Genomic DNA, 25,445 nt, shown 5'->3' with positions numbered 1-25,445 from the left:
CATGGTTTGTAATAGCAAAAGGTTTGAAATAGTGCATAACTAATAATAACCAGTTAACTAACTATGGAACGTCCATGCTTGATTACTGTGCAGTTATAACAAAGAAACAATCCATGTTCTGTTTAGATACAGACTTTTAAGAAGTGACAAAAAAGCAAAGAAAGAACAGAAAATCATGTATAAACTCCTTACTCAAAGTGTGGCTCCCTGAGCAGCAGAGTCTGCTTCACCTGGGAGCTTTTTAAAAATGCAAAACCCAGGGCCCCCACCAGATCCACTAAATCAACATCTGCATTTTAACAGGATGCCAGCGGTGTACAGCTGCATCTAAGTTCGGAAAGCCTTAAAGATGATGGATGCCCTTCTAAATAACAGTAGGGGGCATACAAGAGTATCTTTTACCTGAAAAAAAGAAGCACTGGTAGGACAAACAAGACAGACAGATATCTACAGCAGGAGGACCATAACTCCAGTTTGTCTGGGACTGTCCCCATATAGCCAGTTGTCCCATTATAACTTTATGGAACCTCTTTCATTCTCAGTGGAAGTGTCTCAGTTGAGATGAAAAATGTCACCCTTCCTAGAGGGAACATCACTTAACCTTTAACCATGTTATTACTAATTCAGAAGTATTTTATTAAAAAGAGAGAGAGAGAGAGAGAGAGAGAGAGAGAAAGAAGACCAGTCAGGGAAAAACACAGACTGAAGAAAAGCAGTGAGCCAAGGATGGTTGAGCAACAAACCCAAGGAGAGACAACGTCTGGGGCAAAAGGGAAAGACAACTTTGTGAGGAACAGTAAGGGGATGTATCAGAGTTAAGAAAGGAAAGCTAGCAGGCAGGTGTCAGAAACAACAGAGACTGAGGGTTATGCTGCAGGATGGTCAAGTAAGACAAAGCCAAAAACTGGATTTGACTACAATTAGGTAGCCTTTTCCAGAGCTGACTCAGCTGAATGTCGAAGAAGCAAAAATGCATTCATGAAGTTGAAATATGAATGAGAAATGCAGAAACCAAAGCCGGAACAGGCGGCTATTCAAGCTAGAGATGTGAACAAGCGGACACACAAACACTTAGGGAGAGTCATCTGGAGGACGCGTGGTCCCTCCATTCCACCAGATCTTCAAAGTCCTATTCCTGGATCAAGCAGGACCATGAGAGGGCTGTCCACTCAGACCTCAATTGTTCGGTCCCCTGAAAAGCATCCATACACTTCTAGTACAATGCTGTGTCTACCAGATATGATTATAGGCTATTTTAGTGTTGTTATTGGGAAAATCAAAGGAAGTTTTACAACTTGCACAACTCTGTGAAATTAAGAGTCCTGCTTCTCATTCTACCAACTGTTCTTTGAATTTGCTTGATATACTTGATACACCTCCCTTCAAGTAATTCTTGCCTATTTCTATCTTTTCGGTTTTATTTTTAAGATTTTATTTATTCATTTGACAGACAGAGATCACAAGTAGGCAGAGAGGCAGGCACAGAGAGAGAGGGAAGCAGGCTCCCTGCTGATCCGAGAGCTCGATGTGGAGCTCTATCCCAGGACCCTGGGATCATGACCTGAGCCAAAGGCAGGGGCTTTAACCCACTGAGCCACCCAGGAGCCCCTCTATTTTTTTGTTTTAAAAATATGAATCTTTTCAAATTTTAGAAAACTCATTTTAAAACAAAGTGGAATCAGGTAACGTGATGCCCCCAGCTTTATTTTTGTGTTTCAACATTTCTTTAGCAATTCGGGGTCTCTTCTGATTCCATACAAATTTTAGGATTCGTTGCTCCAGCTCTTTGAGGAATACCAGTGGAATTTTGATCGGAATGGCATTAAAAGTATATATTGCTCTAGGCAGTAAAGACATTTTAACAATGTTTATTCTTCCGATCCAAGAGCATGGAATGGTCTTCCATCATTGTGTGTCTTCTTCAATTTCTTTCATGAGTGTTCTGTAGTTCCTCGAGTACAGATCCTTTACCTCTTTGGTTAGGTTTATTCCCAGGTATCTTATGGTTCTTGGTGCTATCGTAAATGGAATCGATTCTCTAATTTCCCTTTCTGTATTTTCATTGTTAGTGTATAAGAAAGCCACTGATTTCTGCACATTGACTTTGTATCCTGACACATTGCTGAATTGCTCTATGAGTTCTAGTAGTTTGGGGGTGGAGTCTTTTGGGTTTTCCATATAAAGAATCATGTCATCTGCGAAGAGAGAGAGTTTGACTTCTTCATGACCAATTTGGATACCTTTTATTGCTCTTTGTTGTCTGATTGCTGTTGCTAGGACTTCTAATACTATGTTGAACAAGAGTGGTGAAAGTGGGCATCCTTGTCTTGTTCCTGATCTCAACGGGAAGGCTGCATGGTACTGGCATAAAAACAGACACATAGACTGTGGAACAGAGTAGAGAGCCCAGCTATGGACCCTCAATTCTATGGTCAATTAATCTTCGACAAAACAGGAAAAAATATACAGTGGAAAAAAGACAGTCTCTTCAATAAATGGTGCTGGGAAAACTGGACAGCTATATGTAGAAGAATAAAATGCGACCATTCTCTTACACCGTACACAAAGATAAACTCAAAATGGATAAAAGACCTCAACGTGAAACAGGAATCCATCAGAATCCTAGAGGAGAACATAGGCAGTAATCTCTTCGGTATCAGCCACAGCAACTTCTTTCAAGATATGTCTCCAAAGGCAAAGGAAACTAAAGCGAAAATAAACTTTTGGGACTTCATCAAAATCAAAAGCTTCTGCACAGCAAAGGAAACCGTCAAAAAAACAAAGAGGCAACCCACGGAATGGGAGAAGATATTTGCAAATGACAGTACAGACAAAAGGTTGATATCCAGGATCTATAATGAACTCCTCAAACTCAACACACACGAAACAGGCAAACATATCAAAAAATGGGAAGAAGATATGAACAGACACTTCTCCAATCAAGACATACAAATGGCTATCAGACACATGAAAAAATGTTCATCATCATTAGCCCTCAGGGAGATCCAAATTAAAACCCCATTGAGATATCACCTTACACCAGTTAGAATAGCCAAAATTAACAAAACAGGAAACAACATGTGTTGGAGAGGATGTGGAGAAAGGGGAACGAACCCTCTTCCACTGTTGGTGGGAATGCAAGTTGGTGCAGCCTCTTTGGAGAACAGTGTGGAGATTCCTCATGAAATTAAAAATAGAACTTCCCTATGACCCTGCCATTGCACTCCTGCGTATTTACCCCAAGGATACAGATGTCGTGAAAAGAAGGGCCATCTGTACCCCAATGTTTATAGCAGCAAGGGCCACGGTCGCCAAACTGTGGAAAGAACCAAGATGCCCCTCAACGGATGAATGGATAAAAAAGGTGTGGTCCATATACACTATGGAGTATTATGCCTCCATCAGAAAGGATGAATACCCAACTTTTGTAGCAACATGGACGGGACTGGAAGAGATTGTGCTGAGTGAAAAAAGTCAAGCAGAGAGAGTCAACTATCATATGGTTTCACTTATTTGTGGAGCATAACAAATATCATGGAGGAAAAGGGGTGTTAGAGAGGAGAAGGGAGTTGGGGTAAATTGGAAGAGGAGATGGATCATGAGAGACTATGGACTCTGAAAAACAATCTGAGGGGTTTGAAGTGGCGGGGGGGTGGGAGGTGGGGGTACCAGGTGGTGGGTATTATAGAGGGCACGGATTGCATGGAGCACTGGGTGTGGTGAAAAAATAATGAATACTGTTTTGCTGAAAATAAATAAATTGAAAAAATTCTTTTAAAAATAAATTAAAAATAAAACCCTGTCACAGACCCCCCCCAAATAAATGAATAAATAAATAATGAATAAATAAATAAATAAAACAAAGTGGAAATAAACAAACAAAAAGCTCACCTGGGATGTGTTCCTTTTCTGCTCTGAGTCGAGGAGGGAGAGCTGAGGAAGAAGGAAGGAAGAAGGAAGTTAGAAGAGACTTGGCCTGCCTTGCAGTTCCTGGATTCACCTGCCTACGCAGCGCCACATACAAGATACTTACATGCCCATGTGTGGCTCCGATAGATGTTGAGCTTAGACATGATACTCTTCACTGAGTGAATGTAAACAATTGTTCCCTCTGGATTTATTATCAATTTAGGTTCTGTGACACAGAAAAATTAAAAACATGAGAAGATGAGTTGAACATTTACCAGTAACCTAAAGGAGGAAACACTATGGCCTTTTCAGAACTGATGTGGGAAAAATTAAAAATTAAAAATCTCAAGCCACATTGTTATTCTGTTTTCCTGTGAACACTATTAATCCCCTGAGGTCAGAAAATCCAAGAAACTCTGGAAAAAAGAGATGGGGGTGTCGAAGCCAAGATAAAAAAATAAATGTTTAATGTTGGTTTCTTACAACTTTCAAAAGGTCATTAAATAAGAAACTATCTTTGACTTAATTAAACTATCTATGACTTAACCCACTGAGCCACCCAAGAACTCCTGGAGAGACTTTGTGAAACAATCTCGTATAAACAGAGGAGTTTTCCAGAGTAGCAGATAGTGAAATGAACATTTCAGTCTCCTAGGTGCCCTCAGGAGTCTCCTTTTCTGAATGTCCAAAAATGCAGGTAGTTAACATACAGTGCAGTACAACTCGGGGACTCATCACTTCTCTCCACCACTCAGTGCTGACCACAACAAGTGCCTTTCTCAATGCCTATCATCTAACGACTCCTCTCCAACCCACTTCCCTCCATGACCCCACAGTGTGCAGGGATGCCTTCACCCTCAGAGTTCTGTCATGAGCCATCGCCACGGTGACCTGATGACACGCGTCCATCCTTCCGTTTCAACTGTCACTCTGTGAGCCGAGGCCGTGGCGGTTTGGTGAGCGGCTGTAGAGGTCCCCACGATGGGGAATCTTAACTGCTGTTGTACGGGTATGTGCCTATCGATTTTCTCAATTCTCTTCTCTCGAGCTGGTTGCCTCCCTTTCACAGAGACAGGCTTCTTCCCTTTGGCTTTTCCGCTCCACCCTCTGATTCCTCCACCCGGTTCGATGCCTGTGCTTGTTCGTTTGTCTGGGTGATTTCGCTAGAATTTCGTGGGGAAGCTGCCATCCTTAAAGTACTTCTACGTTCAGAAAACCGTACTCTTTCTGAATACCCATTTCAGACACAGTCCTAAAGGGACAACACACAGGTCACACGCCACACTGCTGTCCCCGGATCAGGAGAACCTTGGTGCGACCCAGGCACCACATTTGAGGGGGAGGAATTGCCGGTCACCTCTTCCCGATGGACACGACAAAATCGGAGAGGAAGGGTCAGCGGTCGAAATGCAGCTGTTTTTAGAAGGAGAGACACTGGAAGATAGCGGGGTGGTCTCATGGGTTGATGTGCAGGGTTTCACGGGCCGTCTGCTTGATGCCGGGGAGTGCACGGGAACGGGCTGTGCCACCGGGTGGGTGGACAGAACACACGGCAGTTGCACAGTGGACTGTCTGCTGGTCTCAAAGGTACTGCTGGGCTGGGTTCTCCAGGCCCGGCCTAGGGAGGGAGACAGGAGACTGTCTGCTTAACCTACAGTCTCCAGAGGGGATCAAGAGACCTGAGAGTAGACAGGGGATGCTGGCAAAAATGAGAGAGTAGGGAGGGACTCACGCCAGCCAGGGTAGCCTCACTTCCATCCAGGCTCCTCAGAGCAGTCCGCATGGCAAGAGCGGGCCCCTCAGCATCATCCGTCTCCTTCCTGAAACCAACCACCCCACATGGCCAGCCCACATGGCCACCTCCATGATCGTTCGTACCATCGACTGCTCCTCGGGACTGGCGAGCTCAAGGCAAGCGTGTTCTTGGTGGGGTCAAAGTGTAACCTTTGGGAGCGGAAGGCAAGCGAGTTCTCGACGGGGTCCTATGTGACCGTTGGGAGTCTGAATCACCTTGGGAGCCAAGCAGAACCCCAGGAGCCGTGGGCTGCAACTGGCCTTCAGGACAGCCTTGGCGACTGGGCTGACCTTGCAGAGAGGTGAGGGAACGTGGCCCATGCTACCCGTTCCTGGTCCTTCACTAGGGCCCCACTGGGCAGAAACCGCCACATAGTTGATGTCAGGGCCCCAAACACAGATGTGAGTGAGGACTGAGGCTGGTCTCGTGGCCCTCGCTCTCCCCTACAGAAACACTGGCACAGAGGAATTTCAGATTGTGAGGGCAGCTCTTGGTTCAGGGCTTCAGGACCTTTCCTCAGGGGCCGTGGGTTGGTGTCAGGGGCTGGGGGATCTCTGGCCACAGGGAAACAACAACATTCCTGTCCCAGATCAATCCTTCATCGGGGCCCTCCACTGTCCTCCACTGTGGCTTCAACCACAGCCAGCCATCTAGCTGAGTCCCTAGGCGGTCCCTTCCTCAACACCTGCCGAGCGGCTGGGCAGCATCCAGTCCTCCCCTAGGTCCCAGGTGCTCCTTAGACTCAATCACTTGGGACACCGTGGCGGCACACTAACGTCTAGGCCGGAGGGCAAGGAAGCGGGCACAGAGGGTTCTGGGGAACACTCTCGGGTAGGTGTGGCTGCTCAATGGCTGTGACTGAGGACATCACGCGTGCTCACGGCACTCTGTTGCGTTTCTGTCCTGTCTCTGCTCCATACAAGCCGTTGCCCACAGAACCTGTGGGTGTGGGAGGGGGCTGAATTCAGAGCACAGCACATGGTGACCTCTTCCTAAGTCCCACCTGGAGGGAGGAATGCCTGCTGGGCACCTGGCGAGTAGGGGCAGGAGACGGATGGACCAGAAGGAAAGGATGTCCAATCCCCCTGTGGGCTCCTGACGACAAGGTGCCGACACTGTTCTCTATTTCTGTGCGTCTCCCAGAGTTCTGTGGGGAGTGTTTCCTCGACGATGTGGAGACGCCCCCACCCACGCCCCTCCCTCCACGAGGACCCAAGAAGAGAGTCCGGTTCTCCTTCCATGATGAAGTGTACATCATCAAGGACACCAAGGAAGGTACGTTGGGGATTGACTCATTACGTAGATTGGAGACACATTCTGTCGTTCACTAGCACATACATAACCGAAGCCTTTAAAACTGCTGAGACACATTGTCCTCTGATTTCACTGGTAGCCATTTCCCTCTATGCCGTCCATCCGTCCCCTTTTACGTCCACGAGTCACGATGAGATCCTCATTCAAACTGGACCCAAGGGGCACAGGAAAAAAGTGTCTACTAGCTGAAGGGATAGATCTTAGGTCGTTCTGGAACACACAGGTCCCTACAGGTCTCCCCAGGAAACATGGTTCTTAGATGTGTAGGAAGGAAGAGACTATGTTTTCCGCTGAACAGAAAAATGGGCCAGAATACGACAGGAGGTTTCACGATGCCCCCCCTTCACTTCCGCCCATTAGCCACATCTTACATGGGTGTGCTACGTATCTTCAAAGGAACAAAACGACCTCGCCACATTTGGGGAACTCAAGTACCCAGTACATTCCACGTGGTTACCGTTCTACAAATGGGGCCAATGCCTTCGGTGACGTCTTCTCATTTTGGAAACACAGAAATCTGCGCACTAATGTCTCACACAGCGGGGTTCCCAATAGCCCCAGACAGGCACTGCCCCCAAATCCATCACGGGAGGAAAGAACACATTCAATGGCATCCATACACATCATGGAGTGCAATTCAGGCGCAAGAAGAAACAAAGGTTTCCAATATTTTACGAAACAGATGGGCCCTGGAAACCTAACACGCATTTTGAAAGCAAGCACACAAGGAAAGAGGTACATTACACGATCCCAGGCTGAGAGGACACTCCAGTAGGGACATTCGTAGACCCAGAAAGTGGAAGGGACGGTGCAGGGAGGAAACGGGGAGGGCCGGTCATGTCGTCACGGGTACAGAGGTGCCAGGGGATAGGATGGCAACGTTCTCCCCATAGATGGCAGTGCGGTCTACAAAGCATCACGGATGTCAGCACTGTCACCGAACGGACGCGTACTAACAAATACAACCGTCCCCAGTACTTAGATTCCATCACCGAAAAACCCACTACTCCAAGGCACGACAGAGGAGTGATAGGGTCCCACAGCAGAGGTGCAGGGGAGACAGCTGAACAGGCCCCATGACCAGCTGAAGAAGTGGCAAGCTGGCTTGGCTTCACACTGGGCAGGAAGGCTCAGGGGACTGCGCCCTGAAACCCAGGGTGCCTTGAGTGTTTCCCAGACAGACGCTGAGAGTTCCCACTGATGATATCCCCTCCGTTAGAAAGCCAAGGCCCCATTTCCCTTTTCCATCCTGCTCCCCTCCTCTGTGTTTTGTGTACAGCACTGTGTACTGTCTCCACCACTGTGTCCAACACAGGCCTTGCGTGGTCACCCTTCACGTCCATTCCCTCTGGCCCCGCATCCACATCCAGCAGACTTAACTCCCCGAGTCATTCCTGAGTAGTGCAGCCAATGTCCTGACAGCTCCTCTCTGTTTTCCTAGACCGGGTGGAGGGACAGTCCAAGCACCTTCCTAGGGGCTGGAAAAAGGAAGGTCCCCCAACTCTCCCTGAGGTAAGCTCACCTCTCTTTCTCAGAGACATAAATGGTGCTTCCTTGATTTCTTCCATCAGTGGAGTTTGATGAACATCGGGCACTTTACCTCCCAGGGGAAGGGGGCAGCAGCCTCCCCTCATAGAAGAATGCTGGGTCTGACCTCTTACGCACAGTGGACCCAAAAAGGGTGATGACACAGGACAGCCTCAGTTACAAACTCCATGGGATCAAACACCTTCTTCAGCAGAAAAGGTTTCTCCTTGAAAGAGAACGTTCTGTCTGTTGATCAGAATGGACTTCGGAGATTGAATGATGCTCCAGCATCATTCAAACGGTCCTCCTGAACTCGGGTGGGGGGACATGGACTCAACCACGGGACCTCATCCAATTAACTGCCTGAAGTCCTCCCCAAACCAAAGAGCTGGCCCAACAGAGGACAGGATGCTGGGATCCTCACTGTGTTTCCTTTTCCCCAATCGCAGGTAGACGCTGGGAGCAAGGACAGCTGTACGTATTTAAGAGCATCGGGCTCTGGGAGGAAATCTAGAGTACAAAGAAGCCTGCCCCCTGATTCTGGGTTCCAACAAGGAACGGGGGGTGGGGGATACTGACCGAGACTGTCCGGTGAGGCACGGTCACCACGTCGAACAGGGCCTGGAAGAACTCGTACATAGGGAAGGGCTGATCTGTGTGCACGTGGGATGAAGGCCCTGTGTGCGTGGGGGTGTGCGTGGGGGCGTGCAGGTGTGTGTATGTGTCCCCATGTGTTATGCTTGGGAACGTGATTGTGTGCCTTTCCCAGGAGATCTTTCTCACACTTCCACCACAATCACAGTGCCCCCCTTCCGAAACACTCTCATCACCCTGGCACACTTGACATACTCCTTCCCCTACCCACCACAGCTGTACCTGGAGGACATTTCCCTTTGATTTCCTGAGACGGGCATGGTGCAGAGATGAAGGGACCAAACCCTTGACCTCCTACTTGGAAAGCCAAGATTGGAGCTCAGGTTCCAATCTGAAAGTTGCTCTGGCCTACCCACCTGTGTTAGTCCCTCAGACAGGGGGTCATGATGTACCATGGGTGCTAGCTAGCAAAGGGCCATAAGCATCTGTGCACACAGCCAAATACCTAGATTCTATGATGGTCCCCCACAGGACCCAACATGACACAGTGGCTTCCTTGGACACAGAAGCCAGGGCAAGCTTAGAAGCCCACGTTCAAGATTACAGCCTGGTCCCTGGAGTCAAGTGCACAGAGAAAAGCCACATCCTCGTGCTCAAGCCCACATGGCTGGAAAGCGTGTGGACCCGTGGAGGACAGAACAGGGCAACATCAGTCATAGCCGGTCTCAGTGTATACACACGACCGACCAATGGCAGAAAAGCATCACGGAGGGAACTGACTGTACTTGATAAGATTTCCCTAAGCCTCAGCAAGGTTCAGATTCTCTAAGCACACACTCAAATACCACTAGCCAATAGGAAAGCAAGGTCAAGCTTGGGTGGAAGCTTTGGACGCAACATCCCCGGAGCAAATCTCCTGCAAAGCAGGCCGACAGCCTATCGCACACACTCCAAAAAGACTCCACTGTGTAAGCAACTTTCCACTGGTCAGAACACCTGGGAGGGTTCGGACAGCCACTGTCTTCACGGGAAACACACACACACACACACACACACACACACACACGGGACAGCTCAAGAACAGTGGAAGGATTCTATCACACTCATCGACGGTGCCGGCTGTTTACAGAAGCTAAGATGTCCGTGCTCTCCAGTGTTGCACATGGCATTTTCTGAAGACCAAGAAAGGATGAGTGAAGCAAACTACTAGGCTCCTTTCCTGAGGGTTGAATGCAGCCTGGCAAGTGAGGCTGCTTTTTATGCCGTGCAAAATCTTACAGAGACGTGATGCATATAGTCGCAGCAGGTGGGGATCTTGGGCCCAGAGCTGATGTCCAAAGCAGCAGCGTGGGACGCCTTAGTGGCACGTCAGTCAGGAGAGGTTATGGGACTCGGTCCTCACACAGAAGCCAGCTTAGGCTTCCCATGTACTGGACTGGCTATTTGGCTTTGATCGGGCTCACTTTAGCTAGAATGACAAGAACCCTCTTCGCATTTCCTCCCTGCTCCTCTCCCATCCCATCCCCTCTGCACCAAGGACAAGGCCCGGCAGCAGTGCTGCCCGTACCTCCTACGCTCCCCCACACGCACACTCCCCTCCTGTCCTCATCCATCCAAAATCCCCGCCTACTTCCTGAGCAGCCTCACCAGTGTCCTCACGGTGCCTCTGTATCCTCCTAGCTCTCCACGATGACCTGATGGAAGAGCTACTACCCACTTTGAGGGCTGAGGAGGAAACTCCGACTCTCCCTCAGGTAAACTCATTGTTCCTCAACTTTTTATTTATTTAAGACAGAAAGAGAAGGAGAGAGAGAGAGAGAGACAGACAAACAGACCGAGTGCGCACGAGAGCGCAAGCAGGGGGAGTAGCAGAGGGAGAGGAAGAAGCAGGCTCCCCTTTCAAGCAGGGTGCCCAATGTGGGCCTCCATCCCAGGACCCTAGGATCAAGTCCTGAGCTGAAGGCAGAAGCTTCAATGTATGAACCGTTGGGTCACCTCGCTAAAGTCATTTTGTGCTTCTGAGGGACAGCCAGTGTTTGATTTCTCTTTCCATGAACATCTGAGCATGGACATGCCAGAGGGGAGAGACAATGTCCTTGGTGCTGAGAGCCTGCCATGTGGTTATACCATTAATGGACAGCGGATTGAGACGGGCACTGAGAAAACATCACCATCATTGCTTAGGCAATGGATGGTTGTGAGCATTTTCCACCAGGTCATTCTGTCTATGGGAAATGGCTTTGGAATGAGTTGCTGAAGAAAATGGACGGGGGAGTTTTGACATAACAAGCCGGAGCCTTTTCGGGAGGTCATTTCCTCCTCCTCTGGATCATAGACTCAATGACCGCATCCCATCTAGCTTGCTTACGACACACACCAAGGGCACAGAGATGTGTGCACACGGTGTGCACAGGGTGCGGGGATCCTCACTGGGTTTCCCTTTCTCCAGCTGCAGGAGGCAATCACCGGATATGGCCCATATGCCTATTCCCCCATCACTCCCTTTAGGGAGACAGATGTAGCTGAAGATCAAGGTAGGGCTTTCTCTCCTCCTTTGGTCTGGAGAGCTTCCCCCCTTCTGAGTTCCTCCCGGGAACGGAAGCTGGGGCGGACTGAACAAACGGAGTGTCCTGCAGAAAACCAGGACCCTGTGCTACAGTCCCTGGAAACCAGTAGGTCATGCGGGCGGTGTGCTTGGTGCGTCTGAGGGTTGGGGCTTGTTTTCGCCTGGGTCGATGCGACGGGACTGGGCATGTGGGTGTGTGGACTCTGTCGAGTTTCACCAGAAGACATCTCCCACTGAATGGACTTGACGGCACGGGTCAAAGTTTCAAAGCCAAACCTCCTTCATCCCCGCTGCACACACCCCCCTAGGACACCACATTCCTCCCTGACCCCAGCTCCACCTGGAGGGTTGCTCAGGATTCCCTTTCTTCAGACAGGGATGGGGAGAAAGGAAGGGGCCCACATCTGTCCTAGCTAGGACGTTTCTCAGACAGGGTCAAAACACAAAGGAATCAGAAGCTACTTTAGTCGACCCAGACATCACCACCAGCCTTACAAAAACGCTCCCATCTTGAACGCACAGAGGGAAGGCTCACTGGCAAATGGCAATAGCCAGGAAAGCTTCATCATTAGCTCGGGGCCCGATCCGACTTCCTGACAATCTGCTACATGGCCAGGTTGGAGAGTGCCCTTCTCTCGCCTGGCCTCCGCTCTCTCGTGAACTTGCCTGGTCCTGACTGGGGGAGGTGGGTCCCGGGAAACTGGGTCCCGCAGACTCCAAGGACACACCCACATGTCACAGGAAAGGAAGACTGGGAAGAATCAGCACTTTGTGGATGGGGACTCTGTTGGAATGGTCAGATGTCAGTACGTAGAAATCCTGGGTCTTTCGTTTTCCTGACCCTGCATGACTCAGAGACAAATAGAAACCTCTAGGGTACTTGTGCTTGCATTGAATGCAACCCTGCCACACAGCATTCTTCTGCAGAAATACAATCTCCTAGTAGAGGTGAGAGATAGGTGGGAGCGGCCACGAATCGGTCTTGACAATGACCACGACACAGTCGCTGGTTGGAAGAGCTTGCCCGTCAGTACAACGGACCGTGTGTCTTAGTGTTTACCCACTTTCGGCTTGAAGAGGTCACCCTGATTCCATTCCCTGTAGCTCGAGTTCAGAGTCAGTATTTCTCCCTCCGTTCCTGCTCCTTGCCCTGACCTCTCTCGATGCAGCAGCAGCTTACTCAGTCCATACCCACGCAACCCAACGTCGCCATACACTCCCCGGCACGCCCACCCCAAGCGAAACTCCCTGAGCTCTTCCTACCGAGCCCCACCATTGGACTGACCGTTCTGTGGATCTCTCCCTAGCTTGGCTGGATGGACAGGCGGGTGAACGTTCAACAGGAACGACAGAGGAAGACGCCCCGTTTTACACCAGAGTGGTACGCTGGCCTTTCTTTGGGGGAGACACAAAACTCTTCTGGCTTTTTAAATCAAGGTCCCATAAAAAACAATCTCAGCATGCACAATTGAAAGGGTAGGGAGAAGTTTGAGAGAGAATCTGTTACCAAATGCTACCTAACCCCGAAGGCATTGCAGGGGGTTGGGACAACCACAGCATGATCACCTACCATCTGGAGGAGAGGGAGCTTTAGTACGGGTAGCAGCTATTCCTCCTTGGCACCTATTTTGTCCAGTGGGACCCGGCACGTGGGACATCTAGGAAGACTGGGCACATCTGTGGAGAACTCATTTTGCTCTCTTTATACTTTGGGGCTCACGGGCCTCTAGCACACTTCCCCATCTGGCTTCCTCTGGTGCCCCAGGGAACAAAAGAGCCATGCAAACAGGACAAAGCCTGATTTGATGTTCATACTGTTTTCTATTCTGAAATCACAGGTGTCCCTGCTGGAAGGGGATGGCGGTAAGTATTCTGTACTCTAGAGTCACTCACTTGTTTGCAACAACCTGGAAAAGGGCCAAGGTCGGGGCTTCGTCGCAGCCACGATGAGAACCACCCTGATTCCAGGTCTGGCGGGACTGAGAAGAAGGGTCAGGGTAACAGAAAGGGATTTCCTGGGGAAAGACCCGTGGCTTCATGGCCCTGTCCCCGGAAACTACTGCGCTGCTCTTAGGTGGTGCAGGTTTGGAGACAGGCAGTAGGTGTGCCTTGGAGATGGACTATTTCACAGCTACTCCAGGCCCTGTAGCTCCAACAGGAGGCAGAGTTTCTATTCACATCCCTGCTCCTCTCCAGGACCTTTCGTCCTCCATCCAGGAAGGGCCCACTGCAGCTCAGTCCATACTGATGAGCTCCCCACCTCCACACACATGTCCACACGTGCACGCCAAGCAAAGCTCCCCGAGCGATTCCCAAAGAGTCCCATAGGGGTCCCGACATTCTCTGTGTGTATCCACCCAGATCCCCTGGCTAGCCTGTACGATGACCCTGACGTGGACAGCACAGAAGGAGAGGGCCCATTGTTCACCAAGGTGGTAAGTCAGCCTTCCTTCAGGTGAGGTACAGCATCCCTTATTTCCCTGATACTCGCAATCAGATCCGAACATCTCGGCATGTACAATGTCCTTGGTGGAGAGATTCTTGAGAGAGCGACTCTTAGCCAGGGACGCCCCATTCCAAAGACCCTGCAGGAAACAGCAGGTTCGGTTACTGTCCACAGGGTCGTGAGCTTTTTCACGGGTGATACTGACACCGCCGTGCCACCTAATGGACCCAGGGCATGCGACCTCTAGGTGGATTCCATATCACTGCCCATGACCCTGCCCATCACCAAGAGACCAAAAGAGCTGTGCACACAGGACAAGGCAGGACTTGATGTTCATCATGTTTTCTTTTCTATAATCGCAGGTGGCCCGGCTGGAAAAGGAGCTTAGTGGTAAGTATGCTGTCCTCTAGAGTCACTCATTGCTTTTGAGCAACCTGGACAAGGGGCAAGGTGGGGCTTCCTTGCAGGCTCCATCTTGAGAGCCACCCACAATCCAGATCCTGTTGCAACGAGACTAAGGGTCATGTTCCGGACCGAGAACCCAGGCCTCGTGACCCTGGCCCCGGAAGCTACCGTGCTGCTCTTAGGTGCTGTAGGATCGGGTGCTGGGCACGTGGTCTGTTTCCATGGGAATCCATGTGCTGTGATTCTCAGGGTTGGTGTGTGTGTGTCAGGTGGGTGAATGCTGCGCTCTCGAACAGGTCTGGTCCCCTCAAAATGGCGATTAATGGTGTCCACGTTCTCAGGGACAGTTCCCATCACTGTCGCGTCAGGAACGTGACATGGAAAAACTCTTCAACACCTACAATTGAAAGAGGTGTTCTTTCCGTGCAAAATCACATCAATTCCCCCAGAAAACAAATCCCGTCGCTAACTAGGAAGGGCTAGACTGTGCCCCAAAGACACAAGTGTGTCCCTGTTACTGAGTCAGCGTCCATGGGGCTCTCCCGCCAAGGTAGGTCTCGGGCAAGAATGGTCACAGCACCTCCCTCTTGACACTGCACTCACACACACACACGTTCGTCTCTGCATCAGAGGCCCCACGATGCGTCTTCCCAACCTCATCGCAAGCACTGAGTGCTGGGACACACTTCCTCCCTTCTGCAGGCGGCATCCGGGGCAGCCGCATGCAAAAGCCCGTTCGGGGATGACGCGCACAAAGGGGCAATGGCCAGGGAACAGATGGGGCCAATTCACTCCGTGTTTCTCCATGGAGAATTACCATTTCCCTGCAGATACTGTGTCTAAGAATGCAACTGGCCTTCTCCCAGGGAAACCCCACACCCACCACTGGTCCTTGCTGGGGCACTTGGAGGTGGGCCCAAAAGGTGTCCTATCCAAGGGGGAATGAGGTGGTCTTCAGGGACTGAGGATCACTGGCGGCACCTGGGCCCCCTCCATGCAGGAACGAAGGGTGCTCTGTGCATCGCAAGGTGGCCAAAAAGAACCTCAAACCTCAACAGGGGTGACAGGACAATCACCACCCATTTTGCTGGCCATCTGTCCATGCAAGAGGGCCTTGTTAGATTCGGAAGGTTTGGGCCAACAGACAACTCAAGGGGGTTCAGTGCCTGGGAATGGAGGGTTTCAGGGTTCTTTGGCAACCAACAAGACTTTCTCTCATGAGAAACATGTATTGGAAACAGAATCTGATTTTCCAACATCTCTTTTTCTCTCTCGCACGCGCGGGATCCACGGGAGTACCTTTCGCTGCTCTCCGAGGACACTCAACGGGCTTTTCCAGGGTAGTTGCGCCAGTCTGCATTCCACAAATTGCATACAAAGTCTCCAATTGTCTGCCTCCTTCCAACATGGGTCCTGGGTTTGAATTCCTGGTTTGGGTCCTCGCCACCCTAACTACAATGCCACAGCTCGGCGTCCTTTGTATTCGCATTGCCCTCACGATGCCTTAGGCTGAGCATCTTTTCGTACGACGTCTGTCTGACTGACCGAGTTATTTGTTCCCTTTGCAGCACAGACTATTCCAGTCTTTTTCTCGATTCTTTCATTTGGTGAAATCACAGTCTTCTTTTGTTTGGTTGGTTTTCTTTGTTGTTCTTCCTTTACGTCAGTGAACACACCTTTTCTGAAATAAGGATTGCCAAGGGGGTCTCCAATCTGTGGGCTGCCTTTTCACTCTGTTCGCTGTTTCAGAAGAGGATGCTTTTTCTGGGCGGTCCTCTTGGGAAGCATCGTGATGCCAACATGAGCGCATTTCCGGGGCCATTTATCTTTGGCTCCCAGGTGCCCCTGACTCTTTGTATGCCAGCACCCTCCTGTTGGCTCAGGGGAGTCATCCAAGGTATTGGAAGGTCAGCTTCTAGAGACCCACCACTGACTTCTTCATATTCAGAAACGTCGTGGCTCCTTGTGTTCCTTTATGGTTCCCTTATCTATTCTAGCAGCTTCTCTGTCCCAAGAGCAGCACATTGTATGCTTTAGATCCGTGCTGCATGGAATCCGTTCCCCACTTATTCTAGGAACTGGGGCTTCACCTTCATCTCTTCGGGCCCAAAGACCTCCGGCAGCACCTGGTGGGTGTGTGTGAGCCCGGGAACGTCTTCCCTTGATCAACGTCCCTGTCACGCCAGCCACAGATGCCTGAAAAATATGCAGGAGAGCAGGCCTGGTCTCTCGCTCCTGGTTGGTGTCTAGTGCTGAGTGATCCAGGAACGAGTCTGTCTAGTATCCATCGTACACAGTCATTTCTTATCTCAGTGCAGTACACAGAAATCATCAAGGGAACGAAAACATCCAGTTGCTCACTCCCACTAGCCACACGTCAAGAGTCCCATAACAACTGGAGTTTCCGATGGTTGCGCTGGGAGGGGACAGCGGTCATGGGCATGCAGAACTGACACTGAGGTGGCTGCTGCAGCATCCTGGTCTCATTAGAAGGCATGAGACTCCAATCCCCGTCTCCTCCAAGGGCTCCGGCTCCGCCAGCCCCGTGAACCTCTGAAAGCACAGCAGAAGAGTCAGGCAGATGCTGCACGGCCCAGAGACATCTCAACGCACTTGGGAGGAAGGGGTGAGGCGGTTTCTCTCCTAATGGCATTGCTCCTCTTTCAGTTCTTACAGATCTACTGGTAGAGAGCATCGAGGACTACTCCTTCAGTGAGGACGAAGTCTCTTCAGGTAGGGAATGGCACCGAAGAGGGGAACACGGGGACATGGCTCCCGGGAACATGGGGTTGCCCCTGCCGCTCCGGAGAATGAAGAAGGTGGGTCAAAAACCACCAAGGAAAGGGATGCTCTGGCACAGGCATGATTTGCTCATGTCACGGTTTCGGGATGAAAAGAACAGACGAGGTGTCCACGGGCCTTTAGGGTAGGCTGGGTTTGTCATCACCACTCGACTCCTTGCGCGGCTCCTTGAAGGATCTTTCCCATCAAAGCTGCTCGTGCCTCCCTTAGCCGCTGCCACATGTCAAAGCTTGGCCTCTTTGCTCATGGCCTTTCGGGAATGGTGCACAAGAGATTCTGAATCTTTCTTGGCACGGGCCCAGACCTGGTCATGCTCAGGACTTGGCGGCCCCAACCGCACTCTACTGGGCAAGAGAACCGCGACACTACGCTCTGGTCTGAGCCAGGAGGTAGAAGACAGGTCTAAATTCTCTCCCTCCTAACCTCCACTACCAAACCGTCCCGGTTCTCTCCAAGCTGCTATACTTCAAGGAGATGCCCAGAGCTGCAGAAGGGAAAGCGTACTTCCCCTGGGTTCACTACACAGGTTCCTGTAAATCGTACCTTCTGCCAGCCTTCACACCCCAGCCGAGTCTGACCTGTGGACGTGTTCCCAAGGGCGGGACGCCCCCATGCAGCTCCCCTGGAGAACCCCTGTCGCGGGCCACGGTCCCCTGGGCCTGTGTGAAGGGGCTGCTGGACCTGCTTCACACACTCGCTGCCCCGGGTCCACTCTACCTCTCACCAGCTGGCATCGAGGCATAGCACAGAGCCTCTTGGGAGCAGGGCCAGGGAGTCACGGTTCCTCTCACAAACCCACCTCGCCGCTCACAGCCCTGGCCATGCTCCCCACTCCCTAGGCATGCCCACACGGCAAACGTTCCTCAGGCCTGCCCAGGGCCCTACACACACCCCGACCCCGTCCATTCCCGGCAAGCCTCAGCAGGAGCACTGGCAGGAATCCTGTGTTTCAGTAACCACACCGATGGATGCTTTCCAGGGCTGCCCTGAACAGCTGAGGGCGCCTGCACAATTTCCCATGCTCCCGTCTCCATTCAACCTCTCTAACACTTAGGGAAACAGAGGGCGGTGCGTTCCCTGAAACACGTCCCTGGGAAGGTCATCCCAGTCCCTGGGCAGACATGGGCTGTGGGGAGGAGGTGGGCCATCTCTCCCTGCATTTCCCCAGCAATCCCAGGCCCATGACAGCTGCTCCCAGCACAGACAGATCGGGGGACCCAGGATATCTCCTCTCTTTCATGGTTGCCCCCTCCTGGACAACAATAGGACTGGTGGAGCTTGGCAGGGGGAAGGACATGGAGCATCTCTAGGGGAGGAGGTGGAGGAGGAGAAGGAGGATGAAGGAGAGCAGGGAAGGACAAGTACAAGGACAGAGGAAGACAAAGTCCCGCAGGCAGTCTTAGGGACAGTGACAGCCTCCAGGGGGGAAAGGATCACACAGCCGGGCTTCCGGGTCTTGGAGAGAATCGGAGGTGGGAAGAGCAGGTGGGCAACCGGAGACCCCCCTGTACCCTGCGGAAATCAAGCGACCAAGGCCAAGGAGGACTCAGAGCTAGGGACACACCCCACTGAGGGCAGAGCCCAGCATCCCCAGAGCAGTGGGTCGCCAGCTGCACTAACTCCCCTTTGTCCTCTCTCATGGCCAACCCCAGCATCCTCGCTGCTCTCTGACCCGGAGAAGGATTCCATGGACGACGATTCCGTCGGAAGGAGCCACCCTGCGCCTGTAATGCACTTCCACCTCCATCTCTTGGGCTTTCTCTCTCCTCTGTCCATAAGCGCCTCCTCCCAGCGCTTCCCCTTTCCCTGCTTTGACGATGCCCACCCTGGAGGCCCTCGTCTCCGGCAGGCACTCAGGCTTTGCATCGGAACTGCTGCATGAAATCCCCAGGCAGCCCTCCTCACCCCTTTCCTACCATCACCCTGACCCCTCACTGCTGATTCTGGGAAGCAGCCCCGGAGAGCAGAGCAGAGAGGAGGGCTGGGAGTCGGCAGGGCACGGCTCACCCGGCTGGAGGGCCCTCGGGAAGGGAGGCTGGGTGTGAGTATCCCCACACTTGGTTCTCTGATGCCGGGGAGTCTGTGCTCATGCCCACTTCTGCTCTTGCTCTTAGCTCTCAAGAAGCTTCCCTTCGGTGGACTTGGCGCAAACGACAAGGGAAGCAGAAGAAGAGGAGGACTCGGGAACGGGGTGAGTCGGGCAGGAAAAGGGGCCGGTGAACATGGACACACGTTCTCCCTCGTTGCCCAGTCCCTGTTGTGGGCACCTCGGCAAACCGCACAAAACCCGGGGTGCTGCCCTAGCCTCTGACCACAAAGAGGAGAGGAGAGGAAGGTCCCAGTCCCTGCAGGCACTAGGAAGACCTGAGAACATCCCACGGGGAACCTCCACCTGATCCAGGCAACTCCCTGTGGTGGTTAGGCGCTGTCGTCCAGGAGCTGCTGATCTTGGAGGGAGGGCCCTGGCTACCTGGAGGGACTGGACCCCAGGCAGCCTAGGCACAGTGACCTTCTGGAAAAGGGCTCCACGCCCCCCATTGAGCCCCTCCCTCTGCACGACACAAGCCTTGCCCTCCCACCCTGCAAAAGTCAGCAGATGGCTTACTCCCAGACGACACTACTCGAGAAGAGACAGTGGTGAGGTGGCCTCATCTCCCACTTCAGGCACGTGAGAAATGAGCAAACAAGACAGGCCCCCGGGCTCACAGGAGCAGGACAGCTCACCCCTCCCAGCGCTGCATCCCTGTGGGCACGTAGTCGGTCCTGGTCTCCAGCTGAGTCATGTCTGCCGGCCACTCCCATACGATCTGACCAACACCTCCAGTCCCCCGAGCCTCCAAGATGCCTCGTGGGAGGTAGTGGGTCCCCTCATGGCACCATTTTGCTTTGTGAGTTTCATACTCTAGAGACTCTCCTCGATCCCTCAGTCAGCAGGGGAGATTCACCAGGGAAAGGCCACCCTGCTTGCTCCCACCTCACCCAACACCTGCCCACAGCTCATAGACTGTGCCAACTCACTTCCCATGGGGGTCGGGAGCACGTGGTCTCTGCCACGCCACCTGCAACACTCATGTGGGCAAAGGCTCCCCCCACAGAGAAGGGGCACGTCCAGGGCTCTCAGAGAGGCTGGGGAAGGGACAGCCCAGCAGGAGGAGGACCCCGCCGTCATGGAGGAGGACGCTCAGGGAAGGGCCTGAGGGACCCTGGCTGTGAAGCCTTCATTCAGCCCCAGGGGGCCCACGGGAAATTCCCCTTTCTTCAGGTCATGCATGGGTCCTGCAGGGAAACCTCCACCTCAACACCTCAGAAGACATATTCCCCCAAACCCCACAGGCCTCTGGTAAGACATGGCCTAAACCACACGCCACTCACTATCTCACACCACTCCACCCGTTGTCTCCACAGCTGCGCCACAGGACAGTGTGCCCACCACCCCGAGGCAACAAAGGCTCCTGGGGTGCTCCGACAAAGGGAGCCAGGAGGGCCCTGGGGCCCCACTTGCAGCTCCGATTTGGGCCCGGAGGAGGATTCGGCGTGAACACACAGGGAAACACGCCTGCAGGAACGGCTCTCTTACGCCTGACCTCCGTAGGCCAAAGAGACGACTTCTGGGCAGCCCACCAGAGGACGGCACTGGAGCCCCGAGGACGAGATGAGAGGACCCTCTGAGTCGGCCGCCACACCCAGAGCTGGCTGCCCAGGCCCTGCCGATGACGGACACTTGGAGCACGAGGCAACCACCTGGGCCCACAACAATCCGTTGTGTGGGGAGACTGGGCCCACCTGGGACTGGGCCCAACTGGGACTGGGCGGGACAGCAGCCTTCCCGTCGTCTCCCCTGTCTGCTGCAGGGGCTGTCCCCTGCAGTCCCCGGCAACCCTGCAGAGCATGACACATGCAGGACGAAGCGGCACTGCCAGGGCCCCTTGACCACCCTGGGATCCACTCGAGGGGCAGCAGCCCTACCCCTGCTGGATTCCCCGAGGGTGCCGCACCGGAACCGCCCCTGTCGCTTCGACGCACAGGACCGTGACCAATGCTGGGCTCAACACTGGCAGCGGCCCCACAAAACGGGCCCCGCTCAGCCTGTGTTGTTTGGCAGCAGCAAGAGGTTTAGGGAGGAGAGGCTCTCCCCTGCACTCAGCGGCCTCTTCCTTTTACAACTCTGACAGCAGAGGCCTCCCCCAGCTGGGCCTACCCCACCTGACCAGGAACGACCCACGCGGAGGGACAGCTCTACGCCCCTATTCAGCAGGAAGAAGCTACAGAAGATGAGACCGTCCTCCTTCAACAACCTTAACCACGCAATGCTCCGCCCTGGTCAGGGGCACACGAGGAGGGAGGAAGGAGAAGGCTAGCTGAGCACCGAGCAGGAGCTGGCACGCCACACCGCCCCCCCAACCTGGGATACGGGGGACATCCCTCAGGCGCTCTGACTGCCCTCAAGCTGAGGAAAGGAAAAAACAGATTCTCCCCAGATGGCAAGACCGGAGTCTCCCTCGGTTTGTAAAAGTCCTCGTGATTCGGCAGGAATCAAGAGGCCCGCTTAATGAGAGCCTAGTGACCTGCCAGAGGCCCGGATCTCCGTTTCCTGAAGCCCTGACATCTCCCTCCCCTCCACGACACTGAGGGAGGCTGAGGCCGAAGGAAATGTCCGTAGGGACAGAGTTTCTTTTCAAACCTGCAGTCCCTTGAGAAGGACCTGTGAGAGGAGGAAGGTAACATTCCTCCAGGAAGCTCCCCAGCATCTTTCAATTCATGCCTTCCTAGCAGGAAAAACCACCTTCCCTTCACAAGAGCAAAGCCAACTGTATCCTCGGTGTCCTCTGTCCTCCTGCCACGTTCTCGCAAAACTTCCCTTTTGCCTGACCTCCCCCAATGCCACCCCAGAAAGTCAGCCTCCCGTCACGACCCCAGCAAGCAGCCCTTTCTACCCAAGGGTCGTATCCCTGTGCTTTAATAAAAATCACCTCCTGCCAGCAAAGCCGTCTCAAGACTTCTTTCTTGACCATCGGCCTTGAATGCTAACCTCTTTCCTACATCAGTCCTGTCTCTTGTAGGGCTCCTGTGGAAACAACCCTGCAACACGTTGGGCCCATTTCTGTCAACTCTTCCGATTCCATCCACCTCACCCACTGCACATTCTGTGTCCTCCGAGGACCGGACCCTTCTGTGGTTCTTGCACTCAAACCCTCACATGGCCCCTCTCTCAGTCCTCGACGTGGTTGACGTTGCCCTTCTGAAACTCCCCAGCATCCCTCCCTCACTCTCTTTGTCTCGCAGGTTTATCTGGTCCATAGGTTCTCATCACCAACACCCTACAACCGGTTTCTGCTCCTGAGTAAAGGACTCCATTCCTTTCCTTTCTCATCAAGCTCAAATCTTAACTCTCAGATGTTTGTCTCACAACTTTCAAAATTCTTCTTTCCCCTAATGCCTCTCTACCAGTTTCTCTTCTCCCTTTTTCAAGCCACCCTCTCTCCCACCCTCCCTTCGTTCCGTCCTTCCTTCCTTCTCTGCATGATCTTTTCGTTCTTTGTATTCCTTCCTCCCTCCCCCTCTTTCCATTTCTCCTTCTGTTCTGTTAGTCCCCACACAGCACTTCAGTACTTTTTCACCTAGTGTTCTGGGACTCACTCTTTGTGTACAAGACCCAGGAGCTCACGGCAATTCGTTCCCTAATAAAGGATGAAGGGAGACCCACACGGGGGCATCTCAAAGGTCGGCTTCTCTGCAAGTCAACGGGAAGCTTCAGGGTCATGGACCCTGGCCTTCCACACTAGAGCTGGACACGGGCTACGCTAAGCATTCCCCACAATCTCCTGTCTTCCAAGACCCTGAGCATATGGGCTGTCCCACCAGAAACCTGAAGAGTTTCATTTCTCGGCTGAAATGGGCCTCGAGCCAAGCCGCCGCCCGAGTGTCTGGAAAAGTCACTGGCTTCAGCACGACTCACGGGTATATAGTCTTTGAAAAAGAAACATCAAAAATTTAATCAGCAGTTGACGTGGGTTTGATGCTACCATGTAGAAAGATCTAAATGAATTCCGGAAAGGAACAAGGCACGCGACTACAAGTGGCCTACAGGGGTAGACGCAGCGACCATTCCTGAAGGGAGGGGCTGGAACGCGTTCCTTGAGTCAAGAAGGGAGGAACGTGAGGGAGCGATCCTGCCACAGCCCCTCGTGTTCTGGCCACTAGCAGAGGGTTCACACTGCACAGGAACCCGGGCAATGCTGGAGCACAGCACGGGAGAGGTCTCACGTGCCTCACTCACTCCAGGTGTGCTGTGTCCTGGGAAGACAAGCCTTGTATTTCCTGACAATGTGGAAGAGCCTTCAGCCATGGGTCCCTGGTGCCAGGGACATCAGAGCTCGTTCATCCTGGATCGCAGCACACCCATCTACCCAGTGTGGGAGAGCCTTTAGTCGGGGCTCTAAGCTCGGGAGACACGAGAGAACTCACCCTTCCGAGGAACGGAGACATGATACACATGGGGGGAACAACTCCAGGGCAGTGCTCACCTCTGTACACAGTAAGACCACTGGAGACGCCCCTCACGGATGGAAAGAAGGTGGGGGACCCTTGTTTCAGAGAGCTCTGCTCTTCTTCCTGCCCAGGAACTCACACGGGGTAGAAGCCATGTGCTGGGATTGCTGCACAAGAGCTCACAGCAACATACATCCCTTCGAGGCCATGGGCAAGTTCCCACAGACAGAAACTGGTTGAATGTCATCTTCAGGGGAAAGCATTTAGGCCAGCCACACCCTTAGCCAGCATCCGAGGATCCACATCGGCGGCAACCCCAACAAATGCGGTCAATGTGGAAGAGCCCTTGGATACAGCTCTCACATATGGAGACACCAGACAACTCAGAGCGGAGAAACCTGTGTCTGTCACCACTGAGGCCCCGCCTGTACTCAGAGGGCCGCGCCCACCTTGCTCACCGCCACAGAAATCACACAGTACAAACCCTTGTCTCCCGTCACTGAGGCAGAGCCTTCACCCAGAAGTGGACCCTTTCCCAACACCAGAGAACTCACATGGGGAGAGCCACTAGCGCGATATCCTGGTGGAAGAAGCTTCAGGTGGGGTTCATGCCTGAGGCTCCCGCTATCATCTCAGAGTGTGCTTCACCCCTCACACGGGAGCGAAGGTGCAGACACCCCTGGGACGCCCTGCATCATGGCTGTGGCTGAATGCCGAGGACATCCCATATGGGAATCCCATTCCTCACGGAGCCAACCCAGGAAGGACCTGAGAGGATTCACACACGGGAAAATCCTCCCGGTCTGAAGAGCAAAGGAATGGGCTCAGCTATCCCTTCTTCCCTAGCCAGCAATGACACCCTCACACCGAGGAATCACTGATCCCAACACAACGAAGGGAAATTCTTCCCTGGACACTCCCATCAGAGAATCACTGGGCAACTACCTCCTAAGGAATTCCTCGGGGTGACTCTGAGATACAAACTCAGACACTGCAAACACATATAACAGGGCCCCATTCTGAGGGATGCGGAATGCGCTATTCCAGTAACCAATAGCTAGAAATCAAGCACACCTGCTCTGATCCAGGAGTACTTCCATAAAGGCCAGTCTCACCAAACAGGCGGCGTCTCACAACCGTGCACAAAATGCCAAGTAAGAACAGGGGATTTCTCCTTCAGGAGCTCTCACAACAGACACAGGTACTGTCCCTTGGTAGGAAGTGGGATCATGGGAAGTAACACTGCCTGGGATCCATGAGAACATCAAGTCGAGGGGGAACTCAGAGTCTCAGAACACAAGGTGATAGAAGTATGTTCACAAAAACATGAACCTATCGATGTATATAGATCGCAAGGATGAATGGCCACAAGATTCAAAAAACACATGGTTTGTGATCTACCTCTCATGTGTCCTTAATTCTACTAATATTGTCCTCACAAAGCGCAAAGGATTTAAAAAATAATTGCATGCTTAGAAATATATCTACTTCACTTATTGGAGATCGACAGAGCTAGCGAGGGAGCAAGAACAGCCGGGGTCCGGCAGCGGAGAAGAGAAAGAAAGGTGCCCAATACAGGGCTTGATCCCCAGGCATCC

At 52.5% G+C, this 25,445-nt stretch overlaps 2 protein-coding genes across 2 annotated transcripts; both read left to right on the top strand.

Annotated features, from left to right (window-relative positions):
- Positions 1–4,860: 4,860 nt before the first annotated feature.
- On the top strand, positions 4,861–11,591 carry LOC309858287 (uncharacterized protein). Its single transcript, XM_082750960.1, has 5 exons — positions 4,861–4,918; positions 6,848–6,979; positions 8,460–8,530; positions 8,995–9,019; positions 10,820–11,591. Exons 1-5 carry the CDS (start codon positions 4,891–4,893, stop codon positions 10,927–10,929), a joined length of 366 nt encoding a protein of 121 aa, XP_082607086.1. The 5' UTR covers positions 4,861–4,890; the 3' UTR covers positions 10,930–11,591.
- Positions 11,592–13,831: 2,240 nt separating this feature from the next.
- LOC309858286 (uncharacterized protein) lies at positions 13,832–21,715 on the top strand. The gene is made up of 6 exons (XM_082750959.1): positions 13,832–14,140; positions 14,514–14,541; positions 17,224–17,289; positions 19,011–19,084; positions 19,473–19,549; positions 20,764–21,715. The coding sequence occupies exons 1-6, from the start codon at positions 13,976–13,978 to the stop codon at positions 20,894–20,896; spliced, it is 543 nt and encodes a 180-aa protein (XP_082607085.1). The 5' UTR covers positions 13,832–13,975; the 3' UTR covers positions 20,897–21,715.
- The last annotated feature ends 3,730 nt before the right edge of the window (positions 21,716–25,445 follow it).

The sequence above is a fragment of the Mustela nivalis genome (assembly GCF_964662115.1).
Source record: "Mustela nivalis genome assembly, contig: HAP1_SCAFFOLD_2135, whole genome shotgun sequence".
In the NCBI taxonomy this organism is placed as follows: Eukaryota; Metazoa; Chordata; class Mammalia; order Carnivora; family Mustelidae; genus Mustela; species Mustela nivalis.
This window is presented reverse-complemented; position numbering and strand designations above follow the sequence as displayed.